Source organism: Notamacropus eugenii, chromosome 2 (assembly GCF_028372415.1).
Source record: "Notamacropus eugenii isolate mMacEug1 chromosome 2, mMacEug1.pri_v2, whole genome shotgun sequence".
Lineage (NCBI taxonomy): Eukaryota > Metazoa > Chordata > Mammalia > Diprotodontia > Macropodidae > Notamacropus > Notamacropus eugenii.
In genome coordinates this window covers 91,964,784-91,979,778 of record NC_092873.1, presented here as the reverse complement: position 1 = coordinate 91,979,778, position 14,995 = coordinate 91,964,784, and the positions used below count along the sequence as shown (strand labels likewise).

The following is a 14,995-nucleotide window of genomic DNA, read 5'->3' as shown; positions in this document are numbered from 1 at the left end:
TGTCACTGTTCTTCCAGTTCACGGTCCCTAGCAGCAGGGGCTGCTAAAGTATTACAAGTTCTCTGAAGGATTTGGTCCACAGAAAAATCCATTTTCATTTGAGGGAAAACTTTTCTCCAGGATAGAGAAAAGAAGTCAGATTCCAGGTCAGTGGCAGAACACTGAGGAAGGACCTAGTCAGATGAGCATTCCCAGACCACCACGACACCTCATGCTGAACTGAACTCAATTAGTCTTTTTATCAGATAGCAACAGCGAACAATTTGAGGGGACATGGAATTGTGACCTTTTCCTCTTGTCCCATGTAATATCGCCGCTGAAATGATGACCTTAAGGAAAATTTGTCCTACCTCTAGAGAGAGTAAAGAAATCCCTCTATTTTCCTGCCTAAAATGTCACCCTCTGGAGCTGGGATACCCAAGTGTCCATGTGGGCAGCATGACTAGTGCCACAAGACCCTGGTTCTAGTCCCAGCTTTGCCACTTACTTGCTGTGTCAATTCCCCTTTCACAGCCTCACACCTGTGGAGTAAAGGGGCTGGGCCAGATAATCTCTAAAAGTCGACATTCTATAATTCTAGGGAAGTTAAAACTACTGGCAGCCTTGGATAGAAGGAACATCTGAGTCAACTTAGTTTGTAAGGACTAAACAGCACAATCCCAATGAAATTTTAAAATATGATTTATTTTTAAAAGTTTTAGGGACACTTTTTTTTTTAAACACCAGGTATTTCCTGATAGACTACTTCTTCCCTTCTTACTTCAGTCCACCTCTGCCCCACTCCCAATCATCCTCCCATGTAACAAAAGAAAACAGATCGACAAAGCAACTGTCTCAGGAGCTTATGCAACATTCTGCACCTGTAGTTGCCTACCTTTCTACAAAGATGAAGGAAATGTCTTTCATTATTTGTTCTTCAGGACAGTAAAGAGTCGCAGCAATTCATCAGATTTCAGCTGTCTTGTGATTTTTGGTTATACTATTGCAGTCCTTGTGTATATTTTCTTGGTCCTACCCTTTTCACTCTTCATCAATTCATATGCATTATTGTACCATAAGAAATAATATGAGGGACATGTTCTCAGAAGTTTTGTTTCTAAGAATTTCCTCATTTTCTTTCTTATGATGCAATAAATTCCATTGTATCCACATACCATAAATTTGACCAACTATTTCCCTAAGTGATGGGCATCTTTGTATCTTCTGGCTTTTTTGCTACCACAAAAAGTGCTCTTACAAATACTTTGGTTTATATGAGACTGTGTCCTCTCTAAGACCTCCTTGGAAGTATATGCCCAGAATTGGGGTAGCTAAGTCAAAGGGTACAGATGATTTAGTTACTTTTCTTACCTTCATGAAAAAAATTTGAAAGTTAGCTTAAAAAACAAATCCCAAACTCAAGATTGTCCTGTTTCCTTGAAGAGGGAGGGTGGGGATGGTGGTTCTGGGATTTCTGAGAAACACTAGAGCTAATTCTCTTTGTCCCTGTTTTTCCAGTTCCTTGTCCCCAGCAGTTCCGTTGGTATATAAACTCCTAAGCTATCTCAATCTAGTCACATTAGGGGAAATAGCAGCAATCCATTGGAGATCAAATAATGAGGGTTCTGGGGATCTCATTCTGTCCAAGATACTAGGCAGTGGAAGTTGGAAGCCTCAATGACTCTGGGAACATCCGCCCTTATGGGACAGGTAATATCAAGATTTTTTAGTACATACCTTCAGCAGGTTTCAGAAAATTACTTCAGTTAACAATGGTGTTTTGGGGGACCAACTGTTTGGAGAGTACTGGGTACCAATTTTGATTACACAAAATGTAAAAGATTTTGCACAAACAAAATGAATGCAGTTAAATTCAGAAAAGAACAGCTTAGCTGTGTGTGGGGGATCTTTTCAGCAAATTTCTCTGATAAAGGTCTCATATATAAGATATATAGAAAACTTTTAAATACATAAGAATGGTAGCCATTCTCCAATAAATAAATGGTCAAAGGATATGAACAGGTAGCTCTCAAGCTAGGAAATTCAAGCTACCAATAACCATCTGAAAAAAAAAATGCCCCAAACCACCAAAAATATGAGAAATGCAAACTAAAATAGGAGATTCTGCTTCACACTTCCCAGTAAAGGCTGTGGGAAACAGTAACACAGTAGTGCACTGCTGGTGATGGTATGAAGTGACCCAGTCATTCTGAAAAGCAGTTTGAAACTATCTGCACCCCCACCCCATCACCTCCCAGTCACTGTCAGCAATACCAGTATTAGGTTCATAACCCAAAGAGATCAAAGAAGAAAAAGACCCATGTACACACAACAACTTCTAGCATCTCTTTTTGTTACTGTACACAGCTGGAAATGGAGGCACTACCCTTCCCCGCTCCCTATCCCTACCTAACCATCCTCTAAGATTCAGCTCAAGCCTCACTGAGTAGGCCCATGAAGTCTCCTAGAACCATTTCCAGCATTCACTAATCTCCCATTTTTTAAACTCCTAGTGTAACTACTGTCACAGTTCCCATTATCTGCCATGACTCTTTTTAACTGGAAGGCAAGCTTCTTAAAGAGAGCACAGATTCTTGTGACAGTTTCACTGCAGGCCTGGCACAGTGAATTTTCACATACACTGTGAAAAGCACTAATGTCCTCAGGGAGAGCTTGCTACCCTAGAAGGTCTGATGGTTACTCACTCCCATAGACTAAAATGAGCTTTCCCTTGCTCTTCCCAAGAATGATCCTATATGGGCTAGGTCTGTGGTGAAATATGAAACTGGCTACATCTGTTCACAGAGACACTGTCATCTTCAAGCTATTATTTCATCCAAATGAGGTGATTCAAGAGTTTTCTGAAGCTTCAGAGACCAAATCACTTCCTGCTGATCAGATTCTGCCAATTTGCTCATGGTAAGAATCCAGCCCAGCCCATTTCATCTAGAAGCCCTAAAAGTCCTCCAGATCTCTTCCCACTTATTTAGCTTTCTTCTCCATCAGTAAACACCTCCCTTAATAGAGAAAAAAAACACCTTCAAGAAAAGCCAGAAGGTCGAGGGTTCCCAATCTAAACTGTCAATCAAACTTTATTGCCTCATAAGGTCTTAGTATTTAAAGCTGGAGGGGAATCTAATTTTACCATTTTACAGCTGAAGAAACTGAGGCCCCTAACAGGCTGACTGACCAAAGTCAAACAACTAGAAAGTGGAAGAGGTGGGGGTCCAAGCTCATATCATGACTCCATTATGATACCTTCTTTACTGCCTCCTGATGACTGAGAAATTGACCTTTAGGAAATCTCTTTCCATATTCAAGGCAACTAATTAAATTATGTGCGCACAGACCGACCTCTTAGGCAAAGCCAGAACATTTTCCATAAATGTCCAGTGATGTTCCCCTATGGCACTATGGCAACAGTAGTTTGGGAGATTTTCCCCTATCCCCACTGATGTTGCCTCCCAGGCAGCATAGAGGATCCGAGTCCCAGCTAGAATTGATGCCTAGTGGGATCCTATTTCCCCCTCCCTTTGCTCCAGAGTCCACCCAAAATCTTCCTGTCAATTGATCCCTGTCCCCTCCAGGCTGGACACTGAGTCCTCCATCCCCATCCTTGTTAATCAGAATCTGCCCATGTTGACCAGCAGGTTCATACTCCCTCTTCCAACAGTGATTAGTTACTCCTGTGGAGCAGACATCCCAATGTAGCCTAGGAATTCCTGGTCCATTGAAATCTCTGGGTTTTTTCTTCCACTCTGTAGCTCAACTTTCTTCCTACATGAATTATCCCTCCTAGTTAGAGTGTGAACTCCTTTGAAAAGAGGAACTGCTTTATTTTTTCTGTTTGTATCCCCATCATCTAGCATAGTGCTTGGCACAAAGTAAGCCCCAAATAAATGTTTTTCATTCATCCATAATGGTTTAGCCAGTACCCAATTAGGGACACAAAGACAAGACTGTCTTATATGGTCTAAAGAAGTTTACTGGTTACAACCCAAGGAGGAAGGAAAGTTTTTGCCACAAACAAGAGGAAAATATTGATTTGGGAGGTTCTCAAATGCTTCGCTGATTTAACAACCACAATGTCAGTTTGCTATTAATGGCACTATTAGTTGTGTTTAAATGCCTTTCTGTCCAAAAATGCATCATAATCCAGTAGAAAAAAATGCGGCAAATAGAATCAAAGGACGTGGGTTCAAATTCCACCTAAACTATTTCTTTTTCTACGTGGGCTTTGGATAAGTCCAACCTCTCTTGGCCTCAATCTGAAAAAAATGGAACAGTTGGACTAAATAAACTATAATGTCCATTTCCAGCTCTATATTTATGATTTCATAGTTGGAACATGTAAGAGAATCCACTACTTACTCCTGGGTGAGAGGAGGCGACAGCAAAACCTATCAGCTGCCTCATATAACATTAGAGAATTTAAGAGGGCCCAGGCCTCCCTTGTAGCTGCAGAACCCGTTACAACCTAGGGAATGTAGGGAGGTCCTTAGCTCATTTAAAAAAAAAAAAAAAAAAGCAAATATAGGTATGACCTGGGAAACACCCAGGAGTTGACGTGAAAAAAAGCATTGGAGTTTCCAATCCAGATTCCAAACTCCCACAGACAATTCTGCCCATGGGGAAGAATGCTGGACTTGGAATCAGAAGGCCTGGGTTTCAGTTCCATCTCTGAGAGCTCTGTGACCATTCTGGACCTCAGTTCCCTCATCTGTAAAATAAGAACAGTAATATCTGTACCACCTACCTTATAATAATGTGAAAAAAGTACTTTGTTAAAACATAAAGACTGATATAAAAATGAACTGTTACTAACATTAATAGCGTAAAGTGCATGTTCCCTCACATTTGCCTCATGGGCACCCGAAGTATTTTGTGTTCAATTCAATAAATATCCATTAAGCATTTAATCTATGCTTATTCATTTCTGTTTAGCTCTAGGGTATTCAGATGTCAATATGTAAAGTGTAACCTTGTCACCTGAATTAGTGGTGATAGGATAGCTCAGGGTCACAGGATGCCACACATGTCCAAACAACTGAAGTAGAAAAGAAGTGACCATTAAGTGCCCTTGGGAGCCTCCTCAAAGAAATTTTATTGTGGAGCATTGCCCCTAACTTCCCATATCAGGAACTACATAGGATTTTCCAGGCCAAAATAAAGCAATTGCTTTATAGGTATGCTTGCCTGTTAACAAACCCCTTGGAATGTAAAGTAATTGAATGCTTTAACAGCGAAATTTAACAACTGAATCAAGATGATGGAAATTCCTATCCATCTCCAGATATGTGACAGGTTCTAGTACATCTGGAACATCCAGTACATCTTCCTGGGATACACGATGTATACATTTTACAAATGAGCACCAGGTCATTTCAATAAAGAGGGAAAGATTCTTAGCACAGTAAAAACTGACTACACAGGGATGGGTCACAGATAATAGGATGCAAATTGTAGTATAGGTAATAAGGGAATGTCTCAATAATCAAAACAATTCTTTCTTGATTTTTTTCTTTCTTTTCTGGTTACTAAAACTTAATTAGTCTTGCAGCCAATCTGGCAATTTATACACAATTATCCACAATTCTTTGCTTGGCTACTAAGACACTTGGAGCAACATTCAACAAGGCTATAATCAGAAATAATTCTTGCATCCATTCTATTTACAAAAGCAGTCCCCTAGGAAGCACTTTGCTGAACTAGTCTATCAAGGTCAGGTTAGTAACAGTGACTCCAATACTCCTAAGCTATTAAAGGGGTAACTCTAATAAACACACTCATATGTCCACCAGCACTGCTAAAATTTACTGCCCATTCAGAATTAGAAAACAACCACATGAAAACTTTTGTGTCTTCACAAACACAACCAAACAATGCAGCTGAAGTTCCCACAGTCACAGAAGTTGGAAGTTAGCTGACTCTTTAAAAAAGTGTCAATCCAGCCCAACCAGGAAAAGAGAGCTAACTGTGGAGGTTGATTCAGCTTCCCTGCCTCAGGAGTATGTGCAATGATATCAGGGAATCTTATTTATTTGTGATTTAGTAATGACAACCATTTTGGAATGAGTAAAAAAGTGAAGACAAGTCAGGAGACAAGGTTTCCTGAGTGCTTGGTCTCTGAAAAAGAGATGCACAGTGACTGGGATTGTAAATCACAACCTAACTTCACTGGCTGTGAGACAATAAATAAGGTAGGTTATTCTGTCTTATCTAAACTTGTATCTTACTCAGTGTCCAGCTCCGTTTTCTGTACATACTAGATAATTAATGTTTATTAAATAAATGCATAAGATAATCTGAGGCCTGGAAAGGCAGAAGGCCTGGGTATACCTAAAGAACACAATCAAAGAAAGAGTGCTGATTCTTCAGAGCAAGGTAGAGCCCTAGAGTGCTGACCTTCCTTGTCCACTCATATGGAAAGGTATGGGACATTTCTAAGCACTTTTATCATCTCCAGTCCACTAGAAACCTGGAATTCACCCTTGAGCTCCCCAGTTCTAATAAGTGAGGCTTCTCTTGCTTGGGGTTCAAGTCTCCATGCCACCTCTCATACTCTCTACAGCACCCTTTGTGTTTTGTTTCCTCCTTCCTTTCCTCCCTCTCTTCTTTGCTTCCCCTTGTCTTTTTTTCATTCCTTCTACTATTTATCTATCTGTGGAAGTTGGTAGGTCCTAAACTTTCATACTTTCAGACAGAGGCCATGGCAGCAAGGGTTGGCCATCTTGAGTCATTTATTTTAAAAAAAATTTTCCCCTGAGTTTATCTGATAAAGGTCTCATTTCTAAAATATATAGGGAACCAAACTAAATTTATAATAGTGACTCCCCAATTATTAGATGGTCAAAGGATATAAACAGGTAGTTTTCAGAAGAAATCAAAGCTATCAACAATCATGAAAAAATGTTCTAAATCACTAATAATTACAGAAATGCAAATTGCAACAATTCTGAAGTACCACCCGACATCCATCAGACTGGTTAAGAGGAAAGGAAAATGATAAATATTAGAGGGGATACTAGTGGAAAAATAAGTAGGTCAATGCACTGTTTGTGGAGTGGTGAACTGGTCCAACCATCCCCAAGGGTAATTTGGAGCCATGCCCAAAGGGTTATAAAACTGAATATCCCTCTGACCCAACAATACCTTAACTAGTTGTGCACTCTAAAAACATCAGAACAGGAAAGGACCCTATATATACAAAAAATATTTATATGAGTTCATTTTGTGGTGGCAAAGAATTGGAAATTGGGAGGATGCTCACTAACTGGGAAATGGCTCATCAAGTTGTGATACATGATTGTGATAAAATAAAAATCATAAAAATCAACTCTGAAAAGACTTAGCTACTCTTATCAATACAATGACCCATGACAATTCTAAACGACTCATGATAAAAATGTTATCTACCTTTTGAGAGAGAACTGATGAACTCAATGTAGACTGAAGCATTTTTTCCCCCACTTTCTTTTCTTTGAGGGGAGGGGAAGAAAGAAACATGGCTAATATTGCAATATGCTTTAAATGACTTCACATGTATAATAGATATCAAATAGATACCATATATACTTTGCCTTCTCAATAAGTGGGGGAGGGACTGGAAGGAAGGAATTTGGAATTCAAAATTTTTTAAAGTATGTTTAAATTAAAAATATTTTTTTGCAAGTTTAAAATAAAGTCCTGGATACTCAGCTTCCAACTCTACCTACAGTGGACCCTGAAAACAAAAATTTGATCTCATATGTCCCAGATTGCCCTAAAAGCAAAATCTTGGGTTAGAACATTTAAACCAGATAGGTCTTATGGGACCCTCTAGAAAATATCGTGTTAGCTCACCGGGTCAAGCAGCCTAGGGGGATAGAAATGACAGCTGATGCACTTATTCCTAGTCATTTCAATCTGGTTTCCAGATTGAAATCTACAAGAACACAATGGTTGTGAAGCCCAGCTCTGACCATTTTTCCAGCTAGCTCATAAGCAGAAGCTGGGTAGTATTGGGCAATGATATATGACTATGTATATGGATACAGTCTCAAAGATTTCTGGAAGTCTGGTGACCAGCATAACAGGAAGAAGTGGAAAAGGTTCCAAAAGACTTCTGGAGACTCATCTCATACCTTTAGGTAATAATAACATAGAAAAAAGAATTTTGAAAAATTATAATGCAGTGTGTAAACAACAAAGTGGCATTATTAACAGGAGGTTGGTACTATTAGTAATATAGGCTTCGGACTCCATGAATAATCCTACCAGCCAGGAAAATAAATATCTGCCACACATACACCCCCCAAGAGCAGCAGCAATTTGGTTGTGGTTACAGCAAGGACAGTAACTCAAGAATTTTCTTGGGTTCCTCTAGTATAGAAAAACAGGGCAGGAATACCCTGTGCCCTACGGAATGCCAGGAATTTTGCTCCCATAGGTTGAAACTGAAAAACCACTTTTTACTTCTTAATTAGAACAAGTAGTTAGAGTGACTAATTGCTGAAGCTCATTGTTTCTACTGAGATCTAGTAGAAAGAAAAATGGGAGTCTGGAGACCTAGATTCCAGTCTAAGGAAGAAGGAACAAGGGAAGAAGCATTTATATAGTTTCTACCATCCACCAGGCACTACGTTAAAATCTTTAAAAAACATTATCTCATCTGATTCTCACAATAACCTAGGAGGTGGATGCTATTACTGTCTATATCCTAAGCTGAGAAAACTAAGGAAGACAAAGGTTAAGTGATTTGCTCAAGGTCACACAGCTGGTAGGAAGTGTGAGGCTAGATATGAACTCAAATTGTCCTGACCTAAGGTTCAAGTTTTCTCCACTATGTCACTAGCTACCTCCCAACTTCCATGGGACTTGGGGAGATATGAGTTCAAATCTGGCCTCAGACACTTGCTAGCTGTGGGACCTTGGACAAGTCACATAACATCTGTTTGTCCAGGAAGCATCTAGATGGCTTAATAGATAGAGCACTGGGCATGGAGTCAGGAAGATCGGAATTCAAATCTGGCCTCAGACACTTACTAGCCGTGTGACCCTGGGCAAATCACTTGACTTCTTATTGCCTTAATCTATTGGAGAAGGAAATGGCAAGCCATTCCAGTATCTCCGCCAAGAAAACCCCAAATGGGGATCATGAAGAGTCAGACACGACTAAAACAAATGAACAACAACCTGCTCTGAAGTGGGGGTGGGGACAGAGGGCCACTACATCTAGAAGCAGATCCACATCAAGTTTCCATGCATTTTAACAGTACGTTAACTGAATGTGCTTTAAGAGTATGTGCATGTGTATGTCTGCACAAGTGGGTACTATAATAATAATTCTAAAATTTACTATGTGACCTTAGGCAAAGCACTTTCTGATCTTGGGTGTCAGTTTCCATGTTTCAAAACTGTGGAAGACAAATCTTTTGGCACCTTCTGTAATGTTTCTTTTTATATCTGCCTGCCAGCTACATGGGGGGAATTTTAGAACATAATCCAAGTCTTTTGGTAAGAAAGGGAGTATTGCATTATTATGAATTATTAGAACAACTACCTCTTCCCATATGGGACTTTACAAGTACTGGCAAACTAGACGTGGCACACAGAAGATGTTTGAATGCTACTGGGTGAAATAAGGAGCTAAACAGTCCTATGCTGTCTCAGAGAGGATGACACACCCCACTTCAACAAGGCAGAGTTTGGAGGAGTTTTTGCAGGTACAGTGCTCACTCATTCCACCCCTTCCAATCAGCATCAGAACTTTTGACACTGCCTTGGGGCAAGCTGACTGCCAGCAATTAAAGTCTACCATAAGGACCTGAAGCTCAACATGGGAGGCCAAGGCCAAAATAATGATTAGGAATGTCCTCTTGAGAAGAGACTGTCAGATAGTCCAATGAGGCTGAGTCCACTGCTTTTGGAATAAGGGGAAGGGGACAAAGAGCATGGAGAGATGACACACAGATGAGACATTCATTTATGGAAGTGGATTTCCAGATGCCTAAGATTTCAGTTTGATGTGCCTGGAATATGATTCTACTTACTTTTTTTTAAAAGTCAGTCAATAAGGACCTGCTACGTGCCTATGTCTTTTGCCAAAAGGCAAAGAGACACTAAATAGAAGGGGCAGAGGGAGGAATTGGGGGATAGGGAGGAATATTTCCTTCAAGTAGAATTCTCATCCTTAAAGAACTCCCACAGAGGAGAGGACTCACCAGGAAGCGAACATCATCAAAGCCATTCAGAAGCAACTTGCTTTCGTATTGCTGCAAACCAACTGATTCCAGCCACTCCCCGACACTCTGCTCCAACATCCGTGAACCTGACGAGAGAGGAATCGGCAGACGCTTGAAAAGGGAAAAACCATTAAGGCGGTAGCAGCGGCACTCAGAGGAAGACAGATGGCATTGCCACATCATAGTCATTACTATTAAGCAGCCAAACTATGTATAAGGGTACAACAGAACATCAAACCCACAACTCCTCTTCTGTATATGGACCATGGGGTCAGAGCTTCTGTGGCTTTATATACAGTATCCCTCTTAAAGGGGTGTTGCAGCCAACCCCCAAAAGCCAGAACTGTGGCTGGGACCACAGTGACACATGCACTGATCTCTGGGCTTTCCTGCAAACACATCAGGGGGGCAACTCAACCCCTAGGTGTTGGCTCAAGTCTGTCAACTCTTTGTCTCATCAGGAAGGGGTCAGCATTCGCCCCTAGGCATTCCAGACAGTCAGTCCCTGCAGGAGCTCAAGGTGAAAGAGAAGCTGCTATTAGCCCATAAGCCAAGTCCCTTTATCCATACCACTTCTGAAGCACCACCCTGTCTTGTGGGCCAGAGAAGTGCTGTAACCTTGCAGCACAAATCAGTCATGAGAGAAAAGACATCTTCATGCAGCGGAAGGACACAGATACATAGCCAGGGATCAGACAGGAAGCAGCAGCCACAGCCACTCCCGGGCTAGTGATCAGCTATTTGTGGGGAACCCAGCACATGCAAGTCAAGCAGCACACAGAAAAGGGCAGTGGGAGCAAAAATAATTTTACTTTTTTTCCCCCAGCAGTCCCGAAATAAGCAAACCATGGCCAACACTTCTTCTTGCTATTAAGTATAACACAGCAAAAGACTGGGGCTCATAGATCCTGGCTCAGGAATGGAACTACTGCCCCTGCAGCACAGCATCCCAACTGGCTGCTCAGCTAACTGGGGTGAGAATCCAATTCAACATCTAGATTCTGGTTACTGGCAAATGGAACATTTCACAAGGACTAGAGAGAAGGGAGTAGCAGAGAACAATCCACACGATCTTCTTATCTATATTGCCAGATATTATCTAGGGCATGGACTTTGCCCAGCTTCATTTTCTTCCTCTAAGTACAGCTGATCTTATGATCGACCCCAACCAGACAGAAAGGGAGCTCAAGAAAAAGGAGGTAGATGTGGTTCTTTCCAAAAACAATCAGATTAAGGGAAGGGAAAGAAAGAAAACAGGAGAGGAATTCTGTTGGTAGGTAGTAGCTCAAGTCAATTAATGGCTGATAGCTGATCTTTTTGGTTTAGAGATAAAAGAGACCAACTTTCCCCTTGGGGCACCTACACACAGTGTTCCCAGATCTTTCTCCTATGGAAAGGAGCTGACAAGAGAAGACAGTCACTTGCTACTCTGTTCTTCTACAACTGGAGAAGTAACAGAACAAGGGAGAAAAAAAGTTCACATTTTCCTGGTAGTCCTTGAAGGATCTGTGGTGGCAAATGTACAGATATCCACATGCTTCTTAGCCAGATTGTGCATCTGGCCTCCAAAGGAAGATATCAATAGAAATGGAAAAGAAGAAATCCAAGAAGAGAAAAGAGCCAACTACAAAACCATTGTATCACCTCCGATGAACTCTCAGGATGTCAAGAGCCATTGCTGCCACTTCAGGGCACTTTCTACCCCCAGAGTCAGGACACTGACTTGCTTGATGAGCCAATGAAGCCTGGAGACTAACACCTTCACAAGCACCTTTTACCCAGATGGTGGCCAGGGAGCTCTGGTGATCTAAGTGATCTTTCTGATGTACGCTGCAGTGATGGAAGATGCGGAGCCTGGGGGTGTGCCTAGTCCCTCACTGGGGAAAGCTGAGATCCAGGAAGCTCAGCAGCAGAATCTTGGGTGCTTTCGGAGTCTGCCTGCCCGGCTGCTGTGCAGAATGGGGGTCCTTGTTGAGAGCTGCAGTAGAATGCTTTGTTTAAGAGCTCGGGGCTCCACGCTGCCTGCTGCTGGCTCCCTGGTCCTTTCTCACTCTGGAGCAGCTTGTCCCTCCCCTTCCCATCCCCCTCCCTTTCCTCCTCCCCTTCTCCTAGCTCAGTAAAATACAGCAGGGATCAGCTTCAGAGCAAAAGCTGCAACTGCCAAGAAAGGAGAGGAGAAACCTCATCACAGTCATTAAATCACAATGACCAATTTTTCCTATCCTGGGATGGACAACAGAGGAAGGTGAAAACTAAGAGGCTGCAAGTTTGGTATCTCTGAAGAATGAAAAGCCCAAGGACAGTGATTACTTCAAAAGGAACTGTTAGGAGGAATAAAGAAGACGCCTGAAGCTCCTGCTAACAGTTTCCTGGGACAGGCAGGAGAACAACTTATGAGAGACAAGGGAAGGGGTAAGCAGTGGGGAGAGGTTAAAAGAAAAAACAAAACTGTACTATTTCCTCTGAGTAAATTACCACATAGATAAATATTCCTTCCACTTAGGGAAAGTATATACTTTTTGTTGCTTAGAACCACAGACCACAGGGAGGGATAAAAAGACAATAAAACCAGGAAGTCACAATAAGTGTTATCCATAGGGGAATATCAAACAAATTCAGAAAAAGCCATTCAAAACTGGAAACAGAGGGGACTGACAAAGGCCAAAAGGGAGCGGGGAATAAACCCTACATGAACCTGAGGTGAGATGGGGCTCTATTACTTATTTTTACAAATCAACTTGATAGCACTGTACCATTATAAACTCTAGAATGCCTTAGAAATAATCTGTAGGGAAGAAAATTGTAGATGGTGAACTAGCTGGTAAATACAGGATTTCAAATAAAGGAAGAAAATCTAGAAATAAAATAAAAGATCCAAAAACGAAAATGTCAGAAAATAGCTCTCAGAGAATGAGCCAGGCCTAACGAAATCTTGAAAAAATGATTTTCTTTCTCCTTGAACAACATGGATATTTGGTTAAAAAACAACTTGCTTACAGCTATCCCAGTGAGACAAATTAAATTCACTGCCTTCTGGAGATCTGGGGGCCCAGGAAGAATTTCTAATAAAAATGGAGGGGGTAACAAATGAAAAAGTGAGGAAATAAATATGAGAGACTACTAATAATGAGTTCTCCATCCTGACTACTTGAGTGCCCCTAGCCTAAAGAAATGTGATAAAACAAATGCTGCTGCCTCAGACAAAAGGGATGGGCTTAGCCTTCAGCATGTCTGATGCTGGCAATAGCCATGATGCAACATCAAGATTTAAATTGATTAGCCAAAGGCAGCCTAGCCTGCCAATGAACCCTCTCCTTTATTGGGCAACATGAAGGTCTGAGATCTCTTTCTTTCAACTCTTAAAAAAGCTAGCATTAAGCTGGATCCCCGCCACCATTCAGCCCATCATAAAAACCTCTCTGCTTCTGCCTGAGGTGAGGGTCTTTGTTTCCCTGGCCCGGAAGAGAGCTAACTCCTGGTACATCAGTTACAGCCAGCCAACAGCACTGAACTCTCACATCCACCACACCCTAACAGCAGCAAGACAACAGGGGCCTGGGAAACCTCAGTGCAGAGCACTAGAGACTATGTATGCTACAGCAGCCATTTTCCTCAATAACACTTTTCCAGTCTGAAAAGGTTAAGGGGAAGTACAGGAGAAAATAGGGGACAAAGCAACTAAAATGTACTCAAATGAGACTGTGTTGTCTCTATTAAACTTAACCATGAAGCAGTCAATTCTCAGTGCATAATCCTACAGACTGAGGGTGGGAAGAAAAGGATTAGTGGACTAAAGAAGGCACTACCATCAGGGAATCGCTCCCTAGACACCATCTCTCTGGAAAAGGGTTTAGGAGGTACTACCTAACTGCCTGGTTAATGATGTGCACAAAGGATTAGTCTGAGAAGTAAAGTTTTGCTTTGAGATATCTTTAGACTAGGGAAAAGGGGCATGCATGTTTATCTCTTCTGAAAAATAGGGGGGAGGAGCAGAAAATAGCTGTGGCTGAACTGTGGCTAAATCTTTTGAAACTAAAAAACAGTAAATAAATAAGAAATAGTACTTGAAGCTTTATAAAGGATATTTACACGCACAATATAGGCACAGACATACATACATATGTATACACACATACATAAATCTAGTGATCCTCAAATAAAGACTTTTGAGATGAGCAAAGTAGGAATAACTACTTGTTTTACAGATGAGGAAATTGAAGCAGAGAGAGAGAGAGACAGAGAGAGAGACAGAGAGAGACAGAGAGAGACTTGCCCATGACTCATACAACTACTACATGGCAGGTACAGGGTTCTGCCTCCTAATCCAGGCCTCATTCTGTCACAACACACTGTGTCTTCTAATCTTAGGGCAAACAAATGCTTTTACACCTGGAAGAGATTGTGAAACAAATAGTGTGAATATAAGTGCGTGCGTGCGTGCGTGCGTGCATGTGTGTGTGTGTGTGTGTGTGTGTGTACATGGGAACTGCTTCCATTTGAGTCCAGGAAAGGAGCAATATGATCAAGGAAATATCACCCAGTAATGGTTAGGGCCGGGCCAAACAGGAAGGAATGGCCTCAGAAAGATGGATCCATAAAATTCAGAGCTAGTCCAGTATGAGACCTTCATTGTCTCATAGTGTCAAGAACGATGAAGAGAGACCAAAGAGAAGATTCAGTTCACATTGACAAACTGACACATAGATGCTGGAACAGGGAAAGCACCAAAGGACCATGCCATTTATGGAGTGGTTGAAGGGAATGGGAAATGTTTAGCCCAGGAAAGATAAGGT

At 41.4% G+C, this 14,995-nt stretch overlaps 1 protein-coding gene across 9 annotated transcripts in view; it reads right to left on the bottom strand.

Moving 5' to 3' along the window:
• Positions 1–14,995, bottom strand: part of ANKS1A (ankyrin repeat and sterile alpha motif domain containing 1A) — a 254,914-nt gene that overhangs the window by 21,492 nt on the left and 218,427 nt on the right. For 8 of the 9 annotated variants that reach the window (XR_011974180.1, XM_072641817.1, XM_072641818.1 and 5 more), the window contains one exon: positions 10,182–10,288. Coding sequence is in view for 8 of the 9 variants with exons in the window: in XM_072641817.1 (XP_072497918.1) it covers positions 10,182–10,288 (107 nt within the window). In the remaining variant the exon portion in view is untranslated. Of the gene's footprint in view, positions 1–10,181; positions 10,289–11,846; positions 12,242–14,995 lie in introns of those variants that run through there. The other variant, XM_072641824.1, reaches the window with a different exon arrangement.